This window comes from Cydia strobilella, chromosome 11 (assembly GCF_947568885.1).
Source record: "Cydia strobilella chromosome 11, ilCydStro3.1, whole genome shotgun sequence".
Taxonomy (NCBI): Eukaryota; Metazoa; Arthropoda; class Insecta; order Lepidoptera; family Tortricidae; genus Cydia; species Cydia strobilella.
In genome coordinates this window covers 4592684-4615245 of record NC_086051.1, presented here as the reverse complement: position 1 = coordinate 4615245, position 22562 = coordinate 4592684, and the positions used below count along the sequence as shown (strand labels likewise).

The following is a 22562-nucleotide window of genomic DNA, read 5'->3' as shown; positions in this document are numbered from 1 at the left end:
TTGGCATTAAGTCCGCCTTTTTTGCGTTATTTATCGTTTTTTAGTAATAATGATTTATTAAATGTACCTATAAATAAATATAAAGAAACACATATATCTTATATTTTACTCCCTTCCGACAACTGATATCGGATCGGACAATGTGAACACGCTCTAACGCCGCACAGCAGTAGGTAAAGTAACTCAAAAAGTAAAATTCAATTCAATTCAATTCATTTATTTCATGTAACCAAGACACATTTTATTAGTAACACTTACAAGACTAAGGGGTTAGTAGGTAGGTACAGCTAGACTTAAATTTAAAACAAAATAACACTAACGGGAGAATGCAATCCCTCGCAGTGTGACAAGTAGGGACAGTCAACCCTGTCCGCTATCAATCGCAGAATGCTGTTGGGACTGCCGCGCACCCGGCGCACCAGGGATGCCGCGCGTGCACGCATGGTAGTGTAGAAACAGTCCCGTTTCAACTTCAACCTTGTACCTGCGTAGAAAAGAAAACGATCCTCAATTACATGAGAGGTTTATTGAGTGTATTGAGACTTGTACAAATAAGTACCATTGTGTAGCTTATTTCTAAGTGACATTATCATCACAAGCCTTCCTAAAGTATGCTCCACACTAGTGCGCGAATCGCGGCGCGGAGCCGCGAACGCGAGTGTGGAGCGGCATCGCAGATCTGCGAAATCGACTCCACACTCGCGTTCGCGGCTTCGCGCCGTGATTCGTGCATGAGTGTGGAGGGCCCTTAATGAGCACGACCAGCGCTCTGTGCTGTACTGTACCCTTAAGTCCCTTACCTCGAACCACATTCGACGTGTTGCCTCCTGTCACACTTACGTACGAATTTAGAAGTGCGAGAGAGAGGCAACACGTCGAACGTGGTTCGCGGTAGGCCCTCTGATTTCTTGACTTTAGCTCGATAGAAAAAAAACACGAACATAGGTCTAAACCTTAAAAATGTGTAACAATTTGTGCACAAAAGGTAAAAATATGAAAATTTCCTCCAAAAATGCGAATTTTATATGCGCAAATATTTATAAATGCGCAATTAAAGTAGCCTAGTAGAACACTCTAGACTCTCCATAACAATATTACATTACCTATTGGACGTATTTTGCAAACGGGAACCAATCCACACCAAACCAAATAATCATTCAAATGTTTACTAAACTGTTTTAACATTTCATTTCGATTTTCAATGAGTATTTGGTGTGGGTTGGTTCCCGTTTGCAAAAATACGTCCTATTTTAATTTACCTACCTACCTACCCTACCTATTATTCTATTAACCAGCTCACAGCTGCCAATTTTACACTAGTTCATTCTGAATACCTATATCTTGGAAGTGTTAATTTACTTGGCTTGTCCTACGTATAACATTGGTTACATTAGAGACGACATACCAAACAATGAAATTGTCGCAATCAGAACCTGTACCACGCGACCAAAACGTCGTAAGCGCCGAAAAATTCATGGCGCTTACGCGTTTAAGTCGCGAGATTCATGCTCCGGTTCTATTGACGTTGCCGGTCGGCCAGAGGGCCTACCGCGAACCACGTTCGACGTGCTGCCTTTCTGTCGCACTTGTAAATTCGTATGTAAGTGTGACAGGGAGGCAACAGGTCGAACGTGGTTCGCGGTAGGCCCTCAGAAAGTCTCCCGCTTGTCGCGTCGCTACATGCGCGTGCGCGGGCCTCACATCAAGCCTCTCTCTCTCTCTCTCTTTAGCCTTTTTCTACCCTTTGGGTGTAGGCCTCCTTCATTTTGCGCCATTCGTCGCGGTTCTGTGCGACTTGGAGCCACTGTTTCCCCACCCCACAGTCTTCTTAATGTCGTCGTCCCAACGCATCTGGGGTCTACTTTGAGGACGCTCTTCCCCCCATGGTCGCCACTCGAGTAGTCGTTTGCTCCACGAATCGGTCTTCCGTGCTATATGACGGATATGACCAGCCCATTCCCACTTCAAATTGGCTACGCGTTTTATAGCATCATTGACTTTGCTCTGTTGTCTCAGCCATTCATTTGTTTTACGGTCTCTCAATGTGATCCCCACCAATTTTCTCTCTAAGTGCTTTCATACTTACCCATAGGCTTGATGTGACAGACAAAATAGTTGCGGACACAAAAGTCGCTCTCGTGCGCGCATCACGAGCAACTTAGTCGCAAGGCGATTTATTTGTCGAAAAGAGACAAATAAATCGCCTGGCAACTAAGTTGTTCGTGCGCGCATACTCTAAGTTGTTTTTGTCTGCCGCGGTTATTGCAAAGTAGCGAGAAACTATAAAAATACATTGTTGTGTCGGTAGATGACGCTGATTTCAATAAAATGGGAACAAGCCAGCGTCTATTTATTTTTCCAACTGGCAATGTTTTGAAGAATTGTTTAAACTTTATTTATTATATTTATAACAATAATAAATTTAGTTATTAATATTTTAGATTTATTAAAATGGTAAATTAATTAAATTGAAAGATATCACGAGTTTGCATGAAGTAGGTCAAGGACAAGAAATCGAAAGGTATTCAAGTGACGAGCGCCGACTGTTTTAGACGAAAATCACATTTAAAAAATATATTGAAAATGTAATCCCAATGCACAAATTTCTCAAATAGTTGAAAAATAACGTAATGCTTTCATGAATGTTTGTTTTCAAGCTTTCTGATTATTTAACTCTGGCAACATTTTGAAGCTTATTTTGGGTCACTGCGTCGCTTCCAACTTGTACTTCATTTGGATTTTTGTAGAGGTGCCTTTCTCTAAACTTGCAACATAGCATAGTAGTTAGTATCTACTCTAAAGTAGGTGTTTTCATTCAAGAAAGCTGGCGGGTGTGCAAATGTGCTGAACTATAATCGTAGCATTGTTAAAACAGTTCAATATTATCTAAAACAGTGTTAAAACTTCATACAACAGTTAATGATATAGTCAAGGTAAGCGTTTAGATCTCCGATGTAGCGTTACGACCGCGATAAGCATTGCTCGCTACGAGTTTTCATCTTGAAAATTTCCACTCGTGAACTTTCGAAGTAAAGTTTCTCAGAAGTTTCTTTGTTGACTTCAAACTTTGTGGAACTTCAGCGTGTCGCGGCCCCGTGTTGAACTTGAATCTGTTATATGTGTCATGAAAAGTTTGTCCAGAAAATAGTAAAACTTAGAATTTTCGTCGCCATTTTATTTTTTGTCGTGCTGGAAAAGCGGCCATTTTCTTTGTGTCGAGAGTGCCGCGTCGCTTAGGACCGACTCGTATGTGGTCCCTAAAGTTAAAGTTGGGGTGTGATATCATTTATGAGGTGAATCGGTGAGAAGATTGGCGTTTGCGCGTGATAATCGCGACTGATAAATCGTTGTTTGTTGTGGTCGGGAGAAGTTTCCGAGTGGCCTAATTATTGCGTGGTGTATAAATTGTGTTGATGAGGGAATGTTTTGATGTAGAACCGTGGGCGCGGCGAGTGGATCGACGACTGCAGTATGGACGACGACCAGCAGTTTTGCCTACGCTGGAACAACCATCAGTCTACGCTGGTGTCTGTGTTCGACACACTCCTAGAGAAAGGCATTCACGTGGACTGTACCCTCGCGGCCGAGGGCCAGTCGCTAAAGGCGCACAAAGTCGTCCTGTCGGCGTGCAGTCCCTATTTCGAGGTTGGTAATTTGCTAACGCGCTCACGTAATGTAGGTCAATTGCTATCGTGTTTAACTTACAAGGCAACACAGTTTTGCTCTAATAAACAGTTCAGTTGTTTCGTTCTAGCTTTCATGCCTTAGCAATTGATATTAGATTGATGCATAGATGAGTTGGCAACAGAAAGTTGTTGCAAACTACTTTTCCAAAGTACCTACCCATTTGTTGGCTACCATTACCCAATGATGCTCATTAACTGATTTGCTAAATGACATCAATGACGTCTAGATCTTATATTACCAACTAAAACAAATGAATGACTTTCAAATAACTTTACCAAAGGAATTTTGTTTAGGAACATTAACAATTGGAATGCACCTATTCAACTTTAAACATAGGCTTTGAAGTTACGAGACAAAGCACATTTTTTACAATAGAATCAAAATGAATGTTTACCTGCACACAACAAACAACACAATGTTTTGTTACAGAATTTACTATCACAGCAATATGACAAGCATCCAATAATCATCTTGAAAGATGTGAAATATGCAGAGTTAAGAGCCATGATGGACTACATGTACCGAGGAGAAGTGAACATCTCGCAGGACCAGCTGGCCGCCTTACTCAAGGCTGCAGAGTCCCTGCAAATCAAGGGCCTCTCTGACAACAAGCCGTCCCGGCCGCCGTCGCGCCCTGCACAGGCTGCCCCAGCACACCCGCCTCGTGCTCCATCTCCACCACCACAGGTTTGTAAAAAATATAATTATTTTAGGAGGGCGACTGGGTACTATAGAAGCTACACATATGAATTATGTCATAAACACAATGTCTATCTTTTATTAGGAATTTTGACGCGTTAGCTGCAGCAATTAGCGTTAATCACCAATTAACCAGACATGTACAGGTAGATATAGTAACGCAATAGGAGACAAAATATTAGAGTATAAGGATAAATATATGAGACAATTCAATTAATAAAATAGGTGAAAGATGGGACGCCATAAAGGAGAGCGCCAAAGCAACTCCGAAGAAAGAGAAATTAATCCCTAGGAAAAAATAGCTCACGGCAGACATTATAAGCCTGATGATAGAAAGAAGGACCATAAGAAGCAGAACTGATGAAGAAAGTCTGCAAAACTATCACAAATAAAATAACCTTGTTGCATAGGAAATCAAAGATAGAGGATATGGAAAAAGACTGACCTGCAGGGCATTAAAATGAATGGAGAGAGAGTAGTATTTGTTGTTTGCTGATGATATTTGCAGGATAAGGCAGGATACATTGGTCAAATATGCGTGCTTTTTATTCAGCCTTAAGGTTCATTTTTAAGGCAAACTCGAGGTTGGAATAGGCTGCCAAGGCTAGTCTTACGCGTCTGTTGATCTCATTGGTTTGGTTCTTTTTCCCAGTCATTTTTTTTTTAATAGCCCTTTTTTTCTGAACATGTTTGTTTTGTGGTTGTAGTTTTGAGTGTTTATATGAAGTCTCTTAGTTCAGTGTGCCTGTCGGCAAAGGCCTCCTCCAACTCCTTCCAGTATTTCCTCTCTCTTGCCACCCTTGTCCAGAGTGGTCCCAATGTACGTATAATTTCGTCTTCCCATCGTGTTAATTGAGGGCCTTGCGCTCTTGACCCCATCGGTAGGGTGCCACATTAGAATTCTTTGGCTCCACTTCTCTGTCTTGCATCTTATAGTGTGACCTGCCCACCTCCATTTTATCCCTTTGTTTTTTAGTCAGAGGCCAGGTTTCGCAGCCGTAAGTCAGACACGTCCTTCCATGTCTGACTTACGGCTGCGTTGAAAGTTTTGCTCTTGATCTTTATACCTAGGATGCTTTTCATGATTTCCTTAAGTGACCAGTATTTGCTCCAGCCGGATGCTATTCTTTTCTCAATTTCTTTATCCATTTGGTCCTTGAAATATATTATTTGACCCAGATATACGTATTCTTCAACGTAGTCTAGAATGTAGCCATCAACTGCAATTTCTTGTCTCTTAGAATTTGTCATCAATTTAGTCTTGTCTGAGTTAAGCTCCAGTCCCACTGCCTTGCTCTGTTTTGCTAGATCTATTAGCATGCATTCTAGTTCCTTTGGGTTTGGGTTTTTGGGTAAGACTATGTCGTCGGCAAACCTTAAGTGATTTAGGCGTGTGCCATTTATGTCAAGGCCAAGGTGTTCCCATTCGAGGTTCCTGAAAGTTTGTTCCAAAACAGCGGAGAACAGCTTTGGTGATAGTGGGTCACCTTGCCTGACACCTCTTTGTATCGGGAATTTTTTACCAGTTGATTCTAGTATAATTCTGCTTTTGCTAATGGCATATATCTTTCTGATGATCTCCACGTATACTTCGTGTACTCCTTGTTGTTTCAGGCTTGTCCATATGCAGGTGTGGCTAAGGCTGTCAAATGCTTTTGAGTAGTCGATGAACGCTATAAACAAAGGTTTCCGGAACTCTTTATACTTCTGAATAACTTGTTTTACTGTATGGATATGATCAATTGGCCGGTAGTTGCTGATATTGTCTTTCGCACCTTTTTTGTGGATCAAGATGTCTGATTCTCCCCATTGGTTTGGGATTATCCCCGTTCTTAGAATTTAGTCATTATACTATAATATATATTACTAACATAGAATGAGAGATATCAATACTGGTTTAACCCGTGGAGCACCCTACTATCACACGAGTGATAGTAGTTAGTATAGGAGATCCATACTACTGAGGCAGAGTGTACTAGTAGTCCATCATTTGGAGTTTTTTGTTGATTTTTGACCAAATACTTGGTTTTATTTGTTTGCTTGAGGCTCTAAATGATAGTGCCGCCCATAACAAACCAAGTAATAGGTCAAAAATCAACAATAAAGTCCAAATGATGGACTACTAGTACACTCTGCCACGAAGATCGTCTTATAGAAAAAAAAACCTTTTTCCCCTAATTTTCATTTTCCTATTGACTGCTATTATATTACACACAACTGTACATGAAAAGGAATATTAGTTGTAATGGCAATGAGAAATTAAAAATACTGCTTAGTTTAATCCATAGGTACTACATCCTTTCCATATATAGTCCTGGAATGTAAAGTAAATGAATGCTAAGAATTTATGTTTATAAATTTTATAAAATACAAGTTTATAGGGAAAAAAGTTTTCCTCTGTCATAATCTGTTTCCACATTGAATAAATAGATTATACCAAGCACAATAATTTAGTATTTAGCGAACTTTATTCTAAGTACTTATCTATTTACTTTCATACACTATCTATATTTATGCCATTTATTTCATTAAGGGTCCCCGGCAAGCTCGGTTCTCCATACAAACGTAGCTACGCTCTCATTTTAAAATGAGTTGCTAGTTTCCTCTGAAACTTTGTACTTACAATAGGATAAGGTATATCTATGTCTGTAATTCGTTTATGTAGGTTCAGATACAACAGTTAAAGAAATACAGCGAATTTAAGTTTTTTGCTTGCTTTTGCTCTATTTCGTTTGTTTTATAAACTGGAGCTATATAAACTAATTACAGACCTAGATCTCATGTCATGAAAGTGAAATTCGGCCGAGCTTGCCGGGGACTCTTTTTTAAAAAATCACAAAATTCACAAGCAAATGACAAGACATATTGTGATTAATTCTTGTTCCCTAAATCGGCTAAAACACGTGTTATGCTAATGTTTATGTACCTACACCTAAAATCATTTGGCCTAAATATGGTATTTCCTGAGGATTAATAAAAAAAATTGGTGACAATCTTTCGAAATTGTTACTGTCATCATCTGTAAAAAAGTAATTATTTTATAAAGTAAGTTCTCCATTGTAAAGTAATTATTTTCTTGTCCTAGGTCCGAGACAGTAGCATAGACAGTCGCGAAGGGTCCATAAGCCCGACCCGCCGCCGGAAGAAAGCGCGCCGCATGTCCGTGGAAGTCCCCGCGCCTGTACCACAGCCCGCAGAAGTCCATGGAAATGGGGAGGAGCCCCCTTGCAAGGAGGAGAACGCAAGAGAAGGTGTTGAGGATCTCACGCTGGACGAGGAGGCCGAGGAGCCCCCAGCCGTGGCACATAACGACGTCGTACGCAGTTAGTATCTCCTTGATTACATCAATAAATATTTCTCGGACTACTTAGGCAATATATGTTGTAGAAGAATTGGTAGGGGAAAACCAGAAGGCGGTGCCAAATCAACAAAAACATTTTTTGCTGCCAAATAGAGAAAAAAATCTCCCACTATTTCATCAAAACACAAAATTTCATCTAAATTGGTTTCAGCAAATCACTTTGACGATAAGTATACCGATAGCAGCTCCACCTACCGGGTCCAATTGTATTTATTTTATTTCTCTACGTAATCCACCCGAAGTTCTACGCACTTGTTGCAACGAATCTGTAACTTCTCTATGCCTTCACGGAAGTATGTCTCTTCAAGGGCCTCAAAATACGCATTGACCTCCCGTATAACGTCCTCATTGGACTTAAATTTTCGCCATGAGAGAAATGTTTTGAGTTTAGGGAAAAGGTGATAGCCCGAGGGCGAGGCGAGCCAAATCTGGTCAATAAGCAGGGTGTGGAAGAAGTTCAAATCGTAACTCCGATAATTTTTGTGCAGCGACACGACTTGAATGCACCGGAGCATTGTCATGATGAAATATCACTTTCTTTTTTGCCAAACCTGGACGTTTTTCAGCTATTGCCGCCTGTAACTGATCCAAAAGTGATTCATCGTATGCTCCAGTTATAGTTTTCCCCTTGGCAAGATAGTCAATTAAAAGTATTCCCTTTACGTCCCAAAACACAGACGCCATCATCTTTCCACCGCTTCCAGCAGACTGAATGCGTCTGGCTTTCTTTGGAGCTGGCTCACCATGACCAACCCATTGTTTTAACTGTTGTTTCGTCTCCGGTATGTTGTGATGGATCCAGGTTTCCTCCATAGTGACTAGGGAATGCAATCCCGCATGAAGAATTCAATCCCGGTATTCAGCGGGATTGCCAGTCTCAGTCCCGCGGGATCCCGGTATTTGAGGGATCCCGCAAATTAGTATACAATTTTACAAATGGTACTAAATTTGAAGGTTTAAAACAAAAAGTAAACTAAATTTAGAAATTATTATTATTATTTAATAAGCAGGCATGCAGTTATGGCAACTGTTATACATCTCACTCTCAATAATATGTCAGTACGAGCGAGATGCATAGAAAGTAAGTTACGTTCACGCTAGCGTTTATGCCAGTGCCAAACTGGGGGTAGCCACACAGGTGGGCATAACAATCCTACTACACAAATGACATTTTATATCAAAGAAATCTCCATAATGGGGTCAATCCAGGAAAATTTGTAATAAAAAAAAAATATCGTTTATTTCAGACTTTTAGCCCATAATACAAATAGGTACATGACGACACAATAATAATAACAATAGTAATGCGAGTTACCATTTTAAATATCAATATATGTAAGAAGTAAGAATGCATGGAACACTTCAATTTTGCAACATGGATAAAAGAAACACGCAATAAAATGGTGACTCGCGTTACTCTTGCCAAGGATTAAAGCATGAATCCATTTTTGAAAAAAAAAAATTACACTGCGTCCAACATATGTACAACTATAAAAATTGTATGCTACAAATTTTACTAAAAACAAAGCATAAGTGCACCACATGTGTTGTAGTGTGCAAAAACGTGTAAAACTACCGCCTACACTACATTTACAGTATGTACAACTATGTCAATAGAAGTTGGTTCAAGGACATATGTGTTTACACCATTCAAGTTATTGCTGGTAATTGAACTAATTGAGTACCAACCAAATGTTATGATTGGCTCATATTATTCCTATACATTCTAATATAAATCGTTATTACTAATTAACTTAAGTTTATTAATTCGTGAACATAACTTATCTCTTTTTGAATCTTAAGGCATATTTAGGGTTCCGTACTCAAAGGGTAAAAACGGGATCCTATTACTAAGACTCCGCTATCCGTCTGTCTGTCACCAGGCTGTATCTCATGGACCGTGATAGCTAGACAGTTGAAATTTTCACAGATGATGTATTTCTGTTGCCGCTATAACAACAAATACTAAAAAGTACGGAACCCTCGGTGCGCGAGTCCGACTCGCACTTGGCCTTTTTTTTTTTTATATTTAGCTAGACCACAGTTTTAAAAGTTGACGTGTACAGGCACCAGATGTCAAAAATAGGTAGTGTAGTTAAATAAAAAATGCAAATGCTTTGATATTTTACCTATTTTAAATAAAAATACAAAATAGTTTCACTAAAAGGTATTTGAAATTCAAAATGCAAAATAGGTATTTTCAAAATACTTTTTCAAATAAAATACCTTACTCTGTAAAGGTGAAAATGTAAGGTAAAGGAACTTAAATAAAACCTTAAATCTTTGCAGGCTTTAATGATGTCTTCAGTACCACTAATTGTTCAAACAGGCTTTGATTATATTAGTTGCACCTAATTATAATTTATAGGTTCTACGCATTTCGAATAAATATTATTTGCATAAAATTTCGAAATACACTGCGGCATTTGTTTAACTGATTGAATTTGTTGGACTTACTTAGCCGGCAAAGTATCGAAATAAATTAATATGCGAAAGTTGGCAAGGTCTGTAGAGCCCATTAAGCGCCTCACACACATTAACTGATTTGTTGGCAGCACTGAAAATGGGTGCGTTTTTATAAAGCATTAAACTAAACGCTTCCGAAGGTGTTGTCAATGTCACATCACAGCTAGAGTTGTCAGAGACAGAGAAAGATAGAATAATAGAATTGCTTTTCTTTCGAACGCGTCGAATGTATACACGCGCCCGGTTCCAGTACCATCCGTTTTACCTTAAAAAGTTACAAAAAGTCTTTTGTATTTTATAGTTTTTCAAAATGCAAAATACGTGCACTTTTTAGTATTTGAAATAAAATACAAAATAGTTTTCGATAAAAGTATTTAAAATACAAAATAAAAAAATGGGTATTTTATATTTAGTATTTGTATTTCAAATACATTTATTTCAAATAATTAACATCTCTGACAGGCACATTCTGATTCATAGAAAAAATGTATATGAAATTATTTATACTCATGAAAGTAAAGGTTTCTATTTCTCATTATTATTATTCAATAAATTCACTTAATAAAATGAGTATATATTCACTGGACGACCTTGTGTCATTTTCTTCTAAGCCGCATCATTTATTATCACTGCCCATGCAATTGCCGTGAAACCAACCTATTAGTTTACTATCTCAAGCAAGGGCAAGCAGACAATGTTAAAAGATCATAACTTGGGTCATAAATATTCTATTATCATTCAAATCCGTCACAGCTGCGCGATTTAACGTTTTAGGTTTAACATGCACATATGTATGTGACTGCATTTTACAAGGCTTATTAACCCTCTGCAGCTGATGTGCGGTCTGTCAGACACCGCCAAATAAACTTTTTGTTGGTATGTCGGCGTATGGCGCGATATAGCTCTGTCTCGCTCATTACCTTCCTAAAACGACTCGCGGCATCGGACAGTGACGCCCGTGTGGCGATGCGGTGCACAGACCGGGAGATATGAGCTGTGGGTGTCCCACAGACGTGAGTAAAGCAATAAGTCCTGGGTCTGACAGACCTCACTTCATAAAATTATGTACTTGTCCATAGTGTGAATAGTGTTTATCAGACGTCACCACATAAAAATATATATGTTTCTATAGTGTCTGAGAAACCAAACCACATAAATAATTATATTTTAGATGGCTGATCGAGGGAAAACCTTTAAAATAAGTACTAACCTGGACTGATTGTTGCCTTATTCCGTCTTTAGATTTTCTCAATTTTTCTTTCAGGTATAAATACAATGTTAAAAAGTAGGAAAATTATTAATTTACTAGAAGTTGTTGATTGTTTAGTTTTTTTATAATTTTTTGTGAGCCTTAGTACAAATTGTAAGAAACTGTGAACTCATTAAAATTTATTATATTTTTCTTATGTATTATTATTGTTTTTAAACCCATTTTACAATTTAATTTATTAAATTATTAATGGAATAATCGATTGATAAAACAATAGTTACCATTTTGCCATTAGCTTATTTTTAATGAATTATCGAAAATGAGGTCTGATAGACTCCACATCAGTAGTCTCTCTAAAAAAGTCACCACAGTTGCAGAGGGTTAATGCAAAAAAATAACAAAAACTTATTCATATTCCAAATGTGTTCATAGTTATTTTCGATATAAATCTGTAATACAAGACTTGTAGTTTCTACAGTACCTGAAGTAAACAATAATAATACACCGAGGACTGATAGCTCCAAGCTATTGATTGAAGCCTCGAGTCCTCAACGTATTGTCTTGGTTTAATATCAGACGCTCTGTGCAATGTGTTTGGACAGCTATAGTGGAGTCGTTAACAACGTGTATTACGATGAATTTTATCGACAAATGGGTGATTTGTCGATAAAATTCATTCCTGTGTTTTAGACGATTTTTTTCTTTAATTCGTTTTGAAGTAGTTATGGAAACTGTAGTGTAGAAACCCTTCTAGGGTTTGATATCGATACAGGCGTAAACTGGAAAGCACATGTTACGAAAATCAAGAATAAAATGCTTAAGTTCATATATGCCCCTCAAGGCATAATTCTCTCAAGAATTAAAAAAAAAACGACTATTCTACAATCGGCAAAAATAGCCTATTATGCTTATAAATAAATAAAAAAATAAAAAAAATATTTATTTTCAGATAGCTGAGATCCATAAATTGTTAGTTACAAGACACTTATAAAACTACATTAGTAAACTACCTATTACATAAAAACATATAAATACTTATTTCCTAGGTCGTACGACATGAAGGACTCTTGGCTCAAGTATGGTATTATCCTTTGAGGAAATAGCACAGACGTAAATGATTTATTTTTACTTCAGAAGAAATGCATACGCATCCTCGCGAATATTAGGAGTCCAGCGAGCTGTAGACCACATTTCATTAACTACGAAATTCTGACCCTAACTTCGATGTATATTTTTGAAACCTGTAAATTCGTAAGAAAACATTCGGAACTATTTACAAAATTAGTAGACCAGCCCCGACGCTTCGAAACAAGGTATAAACATGATTTAGCTTTGCCGTCAACTTCTAAAACTCAAACTCCATAGTACAAGTCCAAACGTCATGGCAGTTAAAATATATAACCACCTTAAAAACGACATTAAAGCTCAAGCAAATGAGAAACAATTTAATAAAATGTTGAAAGACTTTCTAATAAGTAAATGCTACTACGACTTAAAGGACTTTTTTAATGATAATGTTACAGACACCTTCTAAGTAATTTATTAAAACAATGACATACTTACTTAAATTACTATGACATACATACCTAAATTTATAACAAAACAATTTTATAATATGAATATTGTACAATAATTTATTTATTATAATACATTTATTAATGATCTCATGTGTAATTAGAATAATTGTTTTATGACCTGATATTTTTTTAGATAAATTAATAATTTGCTACATACAATACAATAAAAAATATAATAATAAAGTGTTATGAGTAAGCTATTGATATGCTGTGCCCTTACAGGGTCCATGTGAGACATTGTATGTTATAATTTACATCTATACTGTACCATGGTTGCAATAAAGAATTATGAATTATGAAACTTCTATAGCATTTTGGAATGATGTCCCAGTTTTTAAGCTACCGCATAGTACCGAATGACAGCTCTTTTGCACAATACATGTGCAACTGATATTTGGTCAGATAATTGTTAATTTACAAAGTCCGTCAAGTGTTTGGCGCCATAAATTGGTGTTTGAAAAAACATAGGTAATTAGATAAGGGGTGATCTGTCGATAAAATATACTTGCTTAAGGGCTCCACTATAGCTGTCCAAACACATTGTATATGATTTGACATTAGGTACCAACCAGTAGGTACGTGATTTAACAGATATTTATGGAAATAATTATTCGAAAAAATTAAAATGATAAGTTTATTTGACACGATGCTTTAACAAGTACAAAAGTTATCAAAAATGTCTGTATTAAAGATGTATTTTTTTATAATTACTATATCATGTTATTTTTCTTTCTAGATTTTCAATGGCATATGGAAAGATCTCAGGATGAAATCATGAATTCAAGTGACAGTGTTCGAGACTCGCAAGGTAAGCCCGCACATGACTCTGGCAACATTGCCGGTGACATGCCGGCAACGTTGTACCAAAACACCTTGCGTAGCGTTGTGCTTGAATACATACCTACTCTATCATGCTGACGCAGGGTGTTATTTGGACTTGAGTTTGGTATTCTGGGACAATGCACTTTATATTTGTAATTTGCTTAAGATTTTTTTTTGCTGTATGGATGACTAAAGTCCATTGTCCCAGACGTCTAAGGAACGGATGAAATGCGCAATGTCTTCCCATAATTTGATGAGATAAACAGTCATTGCTTAAATAATCTATTTATCTTGTTATATATAAAATATTATATTTCACGACGGCGGAAAGAGTGCTAGTGTTTTCACATGTGAAAATTCAACCATATATTAATTAGTATCTAATATTAGTATTATAAATTACTAATCTTATCACAATTTATATTTCTGTATCCATATGAATTTGAAAATATTTCAGTGCAACAGGTAAAGGTATTTTGGTAAAAGGTTTTTATACTGTAGCCTTTTTAAAAAGGTGAGGTAAATGATAAGGTAAGTTGATCTTGTTTTACATTTGTTTCCACTTGAATGTGTATGACGTTATGTACTCGCTTTGTCGTGGGGTCGCCAGTAGATCACTGCATGCTTACTGCTATTCATAGATATTGTATTGTACTTCGCATATGTAATAACTAACTTTCAATAGTGCTAACCTTCTTTGTCCTAATGTGGAGTGAGCTCATTGGTAAGTAAATTTTCTCATATTTATTATACACGTACATATTTATTTTTCATATGAATTAGATTCATGATAAATGTGCACAAACACCTCACTTCACCTTCGATTATATTTGGCTATTAAAAGCTAGCGGGTTACGTGCAACTATCGCTCGGCGGTAGTTTTATTCTGGCACAGATAGTGACACAAACTATTACTATTGTTTATAGAAGATTGGATGTGCCTTGGAAGCGGCTGATGGAACAAGGTAAACCTTAATTTCATTTAATTTGTAGTTTGATGGTAATGTGGCTTATTTATCTTATTTATTATTTCTTTATTTTTTGCATTCACATGTGATTTCACTGCAGATTTATTTTTTATAGATTCATGTTTTAAATCATCAATCGATTTTATAGGCGTTCTCATTTATTGTGCATGTTCTTTAGACGAAAAACATCATTGTCCGCAACTAGGTTAATCCTGAGATTATTGAAAGCATGTCGCGACGTAAAGAACCCGATGATATTGGATGCGCATTTCATTTAGTCTCATAATATGATTCAGTACACAGCGTTACAAACATGTTGATTTAAAAGACTAGTTAGGATCAAATTGCTGAGTAGGGACCAGAAATCCTACCTACCTGTCACATGCCAAGCTGTTAACTATACTTAACTCTAATATTAACCACTTGTAATATTCTTAATCCCAATTAACTGTTCCTGTCTTAGTTTCATAGCACAGTGATAACACAGTATTAAACTGACTCGCCGACTTTACTAATTTTCTTCTTATTTTTTATGTTTCTATGCACATTTTAACTTTGTGTAGATCTTTTTACTTATCATTATTTATTACTTTTCATTCTTTGACCTTCCAGAACGACCCATAAATCTCATTAACGACCTACATTACGCAAAAACCTCTTTTCCAATAACTCGAGGGTATCTTAAGAGCTCAGAACTTGTGAAAGCAATAGGACTAGAAATTAGACAGGAACAAGCAGCCATAGAGAACATGATGATCATTAAGAGAGGAAGGAAACCTTTAAAGAGGGAATCGGAAGTGATGCCTCCTAAAAAAAGGGGAAGAAAACCAAAACCTTTAAAGAGGGAATCGGAAGTGATGCCTCCTAAAAAAAGGGGAAGAAAACCAATACTTGCTGACAAAGATAGTCATTATTCTTGCTCTACTTGTAAAAAACTGTACAAGTATAGAAGAAATAAACTGAGGCACGAAAAGTATGAATGTGTAACGGGTCCTCAATTTGGCTGTGACAAATGTGGTAAAAAATACTCACAAAAGAAAACATTAATGTGTCATATTGCTCATAAACATCCTAATTGGCTGCAAGAGTACCAAGAAATTTTAAAAAAAGTTAAGAATGAAGAAGAACCGTGACATTGTGGATTTAACCTTTTGACACATGTTTTTTTTTTCTATTTTTTTACTGTTGATTTTTTTTTCAAATATTTAATTATGCATAGATTTTTGCCACTTAAAAAACTTGTTTTCTAGTTATTTAGCAGTGTCTATAGATACATTATGTTCCTGTTAATTTAGAGTAGAACTTGATCTCGAGTAAACTGCCATGTTCCTTATAAATATTTACAATTGTTGATTAATAATATAGGTGTTAGGTACGTTGTTCATAAACTACACTTTACATTTCATTAATTTCATCTGATTTAAATGTGTAGCAGTGTAGGTTGGATATTGTTGAAACATTTAGAAGAAATTTGTTTTTTGTTATAAAATTAAAACTTTTGATACTTTTAGTTTATACTGTTTCTTTACTTTCAATATATGGTTTTCTTTACGTCACATTTGTTTTTATTTACGCTTTTTTTAATACAATTATGATTTATATTCGCAACTAAGCGAAAAACTGTATTTAGTCTTTCTCTTTCAGGACTGATATTGCCGAACAGAGTGGTGACTCGTAGTAAAAAAGTGGTGGAAGAGCCTCCGACCGCGACCACATTCGCAGTATTGAAGAACGTCACCTCGCCCAACTCGCTCATCATGCCCGAGGAGACTAAAGAAAACAAGCGACAGCCGGCCAAACAAACTCCTAAACCGCCCACCACCCCTAAAGCTCCCAAGGCCGAGCCCGAGCCGAAATCGGAACCGAAAACTACGAAAAGAGAGTCGCGCTACAACATCTTCCCCCGGACCGACCCGCCCGCTAACTTACCTTGCGCGCAATACAAGACGGAGGCCAACAAATACAAATGCCCCAACTGCCAGCGCGTGTACAATGCGCGCAAGAACCTCGTCCGTCACATAACTCTGGAGTGCCGCCGCGAGCCGCAGTACAAGTGCCCGTACTGCACGTACAGCAAGCACCGCCGCAACGAGCTGAAGAAGCACCTGGAGCGCAAGCACCCCGAGCACCGCCCGCCGCGCTCGCCCACCCCGCCCCCGCCGCCGTCGCAAGACCCCGCGCCCCTCTCCACGCCCATACGCGTCGAGTGATATCAAAACATATTCAGTGCTTTATACTAGTGCCTTAACTCTTCGATCTTCCTTAGATGATATTAAAACGTTAATTTTATATGAGCCTCGTATACATGTATTATTGATAATGAATGATATTCGATATTTTTTAAAGCTATTAAACGACTTACGGTAGCCGGGCCTTTCATTTCGTCGCCCGATCCTCTTATGGGAAGATAATCTCGAGATTGTGCATGTCTGCATGATTAGAAGCTTCGCCTTATTTCTAACAGAGATTATTATTTTTTTAATTTATTATTATAACGCATTTCTTTGGTTCCTTAATTTATTTTAGCCTCTGGTAGTATTAACAGTACGTAGTCGCGCTTTTGTTTTTATTTTTGCAACATGTTAAATATATTGGATTTCAGAGTCGCACAAGGAGGGGCTGCCGTCCGCGTTGCTGTCGCTGCTGTCGGCGCAGGCGCAGCCCGGGCTGGCCGCGCTCGTGCCGGCTTGCATCCAGGTCACCAACATCCTCAAGCCCCCCATGATGCCCAAGCATCCTCTAGACTCATTGGCCGCCATTCCCGACGACCTGAAAGCCCATCTGCTGCAACAGGCGTTTTTGCAGAACAACAATGCGACAAAACGCGAGGAGCTAGATTCTGAGGAATACGACGATACGGATGACATCGTCCTGCCCGAGGACACTGAGGCCTTCTACGACCATTCCGTGCCGGGCGATGAGCACGAAGAAAACAAGGCGGAGGTGAAATATGCGCGCCGCGACGGAAACAGCTCGGACGACGCGAGCCGTCAGTTCGAGTGCCGGCATTGCGGTAAGAAGTATCGGTGGAAGTCGACATTGCGTCGTCATGAGAACGTAGAATGTGGTGGCAAAGCCCCAGCCCATCAGTGTCCTTATTGCTCCTACAAGGCCAAACAGAGAGGCAATCTTGGCGTTCATATTCGTAAGCACCATAACAACGAATGGTACATCTACGCCAGCAACAAAGTCAGGCGTAATAAAAAAACTTCAATCTAGTTTAGACTTCATTCGACCAAAGTAGATACCTAACCAAATCGGTACTGCAATAATATTATTATTTATATTTTAACTTTTTTGTTAAGAGTTTATATACACTGAGAATAGTTGTAATGTGCACATTCCCTAACGGCATTAGCGTTAATTTTGTTGTTTTTGTTAGAGTTTATGATCGTAGTTAAGACTGACCCAAGTATTTTATCGGGAGTACGGCCCCAGGTCGGATATATATTAGAGTTAATGTCCGTTATTTCCAAAGCGATATATTTAATGAAAGTATAGAATCTAGTAGCGAATATTTTGATATTAATCGGACTTGACATAAAGCAATAAATTTTCATACCATATTTAGCTCGAATTTGTCTAGTTTTATAATCAACCATTCCTTATAAGGAATATTATGTAATTCCAAATTTGTTAATCGTAGTGCAATGATATTAGAATGACTAGTTAATTAGGTAAAAATATATATAATTGTTTTGTAGGTTATATTTTTCTTTAATCTTTCTCTCACGGGTAGAAACTTATTATAATTTTTGATGGTCAAGTCTTATATCCATTAACCAAGTCGTTGTTAGCCTGTTTAATTTATTTTTTCTGTTTATGTTTTCCTAACTTAGAGTTTACATTCGAGGGACCATTATTTATTACCTTGTCTTCCTATCTCTACACCTTTGTAGCAAACCCAAAGTTATATTAATTTAAATTGTTTATTTATTAGTGTAAGGATAATGTTTATAAAGCTGCTTTTGCAGTCCTTTATAGGAAAACAATAGATCTCTCAAGTGACTGTCTGAATTATTGAGTTTGTTGACGAGGCTATTCCACCGAGCAAATATATCACTATACTGAGAATCTATTGCTTTTAACAAGATTAGGTAATAAAAGCTCATCCATAATGTGCCTACAATGTTACCTGTAGTTATAATATTATAATACTTAATGGTGTTTTTGATATTGTTGTTATTCGGTAAACTGGGATAGTAAATGTGTTCAAAATTATGTAAATTGTTATCTTGATATTAACTGATATTTATTTGCAATAACCTATTCGAGTTTTGTTTAACATATTGACTGTTGATATTTTTTGTTAAACTAGGATAACAAAGCTATTTGACCAAAGTCAGTATTAGATTTAACGTGATGGTAAGAAATAAGAAGTTATTGTTGTAGAAACATTCAAGTCATACAACCAAGCATGCAAACTGTTCTGATTAAAATATGCAATATTCCCATCATATATTTATTACGCTCTTGGACACTGAATGTATGTAGCATGAATTATATTCAAAACGAATGGTACGTCGTTTAAATTGTTTGTTAATTTTATTGGAGAACTAGATTAATTAGTGTGATTTTTATATGAATATTTTGGGGTTTATTTGGTAGAAACGTTTAATCAAATATAGTTATAATATATATGAACCATTTGTTTTCTTTTTATTTCTGTTTGAAAACGTTAATTAATTACCTATCAACAAAACATGTAATAATTAAGGGGTAATTTTAAATACATGTTAAAAGTACAAGTTATTTATGAAAGGTAATATTTACTGGTAAGTCTTGTCATTTAATATTTACACCTGATTAACAATGCATGTACTGCATGTTAAATGTGAACCCATCGCAGCTTATTTTTCAACTGCATGTTTCAGTTTTTTCTTTTTTTTCGTTCATACTAATATAATTAATAATTTCAGGTAGACAAGAAAACCCATGGGTCGGGAGACTACTTTTAAGTAACAAACTTGTTAGAGTTGTGACTAGAACCGTATCGGTCCAGTAACACCATTCCTTAGCATCGCGTGCCGATGATGCCGGTTTAGATATGCATAAAAATAAACGGATCCGAACGACGATACACCTTCACCGAACAATTTTATTCATAAAAAAATAAACGTTATGATTTCCTTTTTGTTTCTTTTTTTACTTTTCCTTTGCAAAGCTTTCATCACAGCACTCGGTGGATACTCACAGTAGATATCTTCTATAGTTTATGTATCTGTTTTGTATTTATGTATATTTTATTATGTATATAACATGTATACGTTGCTTGTAACTGTTTAACCACACGGGAATGTTGAATGTTGCGTGTCTGTGTGTTCGCGTGTGATCGTTTTATGACGTCTGTGGCGATTTCAGGAGCCGTGCCGGAGGACGTGTCTTTCACTAGGATCGGGGGCCTGTCTTGGGACCAGTGGTCGGCGCGGCTGGCGCTGCCGCTCGTGGCGTCCATGCGCGTGAGCGGGCCGCAGCTGCCGCCCGCGCCGGGGGAGCCCAGCTTCACCTGCCCCGACTGCGGCCGCGTCTACAAGCTCAAGTCCTCCCTCCGCAACCATCAGAAGTGGGAGTGCGGGAAGGAACCGCAATTCCAGTGTCCTTACTGCGTATATCGCGCCAAACAGAAGATGCATATCGCGCGCCACATGGAGCGCATGCATCGGGAAGTCCACATGAAACCGGAGCAGTACATAAAGCAGGATAACGTCGACGCTTGCACATAGCGCGACCGGCATAGTCACTATTAAATACTCCATATTTTTATAAGAATTTTGAAACTGTATTGATGTTAGTGTATGTTACAGCCTTTTTTGATGTTTTTTGACACATTTTTGTACTAAGGACCAATTTCGAATTTTCGATGTTAATATTTACAGTTATTAAATCGTGAGAAGTATATATTAGTCAAAACGTGAAAAGAATCTTATCAAAAATCCGAAGTTTTCCTGATTGTGATAATTGTGATGAAATCTATTTGTGATAGTGGCACGAGGCAGTCACGTTAGATGTAGACGTCAGCTAGGTCACAAATGGTGCCTATAATCGTTACCCACTTAATGCGACATCAACGAGTGATGAACAATAAGATACTACAAACGACAAGTTACTCATAGTATTCACACTAGTTGCAGTTTAATTGCGACAGTGTAAGAAACTGTTGCATTTACGAGTATACAATAAGATTAAGATGAAGTGATTTGTATAGTTACGCTTTTTACTATTTTATGTACAGCATTTATTATGTAATCTTATCATTCCTGTACTAGGGCGTAAGTTCCGTGATTTTGGAGCTTTGATGTTACATACTCTTTGTTTCAAATTGTTACCAATTACAGTTACTATTATCAGCATCGCTAACAGATTTCGTACAAACAATCGTACAATTTAGAATAAAATTTCAGTATCGTCAGATCTGAGGTGTACGTACAACTTGCCACATTTTGTTAAGTATTTTGACAACCGTTTGGTTGAGATGCATAGAAATCGTGATTGAGATGTGCGACTCGTATATTATATAAAATGATATTTTAGTGTTAATTAAAATGAAGCTATTACCGCTTAGTAAGCAAGCTCTAGTTCTCTGCCATAATGCATGTTCCATTATATTGTAATACTCACTTATGTTAATTTTTCTATTATTTTTAGATCTCTTTTACGTCTAATGCATTTATTTTATCTTAATCTAGGATTTTTTATGTTAAAACTCTTAGCCGTGTATCGGTTGAGTGGACAATTGACAAACTCGGTAGTTCCTGGAATTGTATGTCTGTTGATTGATGCGTTCTTGTGATTTTATCTGTAATTATAATTACTCCTTTTGGGGCCAATCATGGTTGTTAGGTCAGACCTGCAATAGCTAGAAGTGCCTTATGAAAATTGTTGATTTTAATCGTTGAAACGGAAGACACTGCCATTAAAATTGCGTTAATCGTATCGATACCTAGTGCACAATCAAATTTTTTGAAGTTCAAATATTCTTCCACGTAGTTTAAGTAAATATTTACACATTCATTACCATTTAGAAATTATTATAAGATTAGTTTCGGTACCATGTTACAGTAGTTTATAAAAAAATGTGAACAAAATAATCAAAAGTTGGTTGATTTAGTGTTAACATGGTACCATCGTAGGTTATTTCCGGAGTTACCATCATACAATCAAAATGTAAAGTTCACAGTAGGTACAACCATACGCAATCTTGTCAATATAAAACTTAAGTGCCGTCAATCGTTAGTCATTAGGGTTTAAAACGTTCCAGTTTCTAAACTAGTTCAAAAACAGAAGCGTTAGTTTGACGATAGTGATCCTCTTGAAGAAGCTAACTTCTTTGGAAAGTACAGCATTTCTCATAACTGTGATATGTATTTTTTGCAGACAATACGCGTAGAAAACACAGCGACAAAATATAGTAAAACCAATGTATGTATTTCTAATTATCGGTAAGATCATGATCCTAGTGATGTATTGCCCCCTCTTTCACATGAGCGTTTATTCAGCACGGGTTAAAAAGTGCAGGAATCTGCCATCTGTTAGAAAGAGACAGTTATATACAATTATACATTCTCACTAACAGATTGCAGCATTATTATGGGTTTTCAAAGCGCGTGTGAAATTAGGGCATTTGCTAATGAACAAATCTAAATACTGCCTATAGTAAGTATATTACGAGGTGATAGAACCAAGTGTAATCTGTTGATGAAGTTACAGTGATTAAATGCATTTGATTGTATTTGTATAACCATTTTGTATTTTAATAAAGTTGCTATACTTGA

General features: G+C 37.1%; 1 protein-coding gene across 5 annotated transcripts; it reads left to right on the top strand.

Moving 5' to 3' along the window:
• Positions 1–2698: 2698 nt before the first annotated feature.
• On the top strand, positions 2699–22562 carry LOC134745342 (longitudinals lacking protein, isoforms A/B/D/L-like). 5 transcript variants are annotated; one of them, XM_063679361.1, is made up of 6 exons: positions 2699–2933; positions 3436–3645; positions 4117–4374; positions 7472–7709; positions 13737–13808; positions 15403–16346. In XM_063679361.1, exons 2-6 carry the CDS (start codon positions 3472–3474, stop codon positions 15921–15923), a joined length of 1263 nt encoding a protein of 420 aa, XP_063535431.1. In that variant the 5' UTR covers positions 2699–2933; positions 3436–3471; the 3' UTR covers positions 15924–16346. The 5 variants fall into 5 exon arrangements, with proteins under 5 accessions (XP_063535431.1, XP_063535432.1, XP_063535427.1 ...); XM_063679362.1 differs by lacking the exon at positions 15403–16346 and adding an exon at positions 20152–22562 and having other exon boundaries at positions 2702–2933; XM_063679357.1 differs by lacking the exon at positions 15403–16346 and adding an exon at positions 17393–19434 and having other exon boundaries at positions 2703–2933.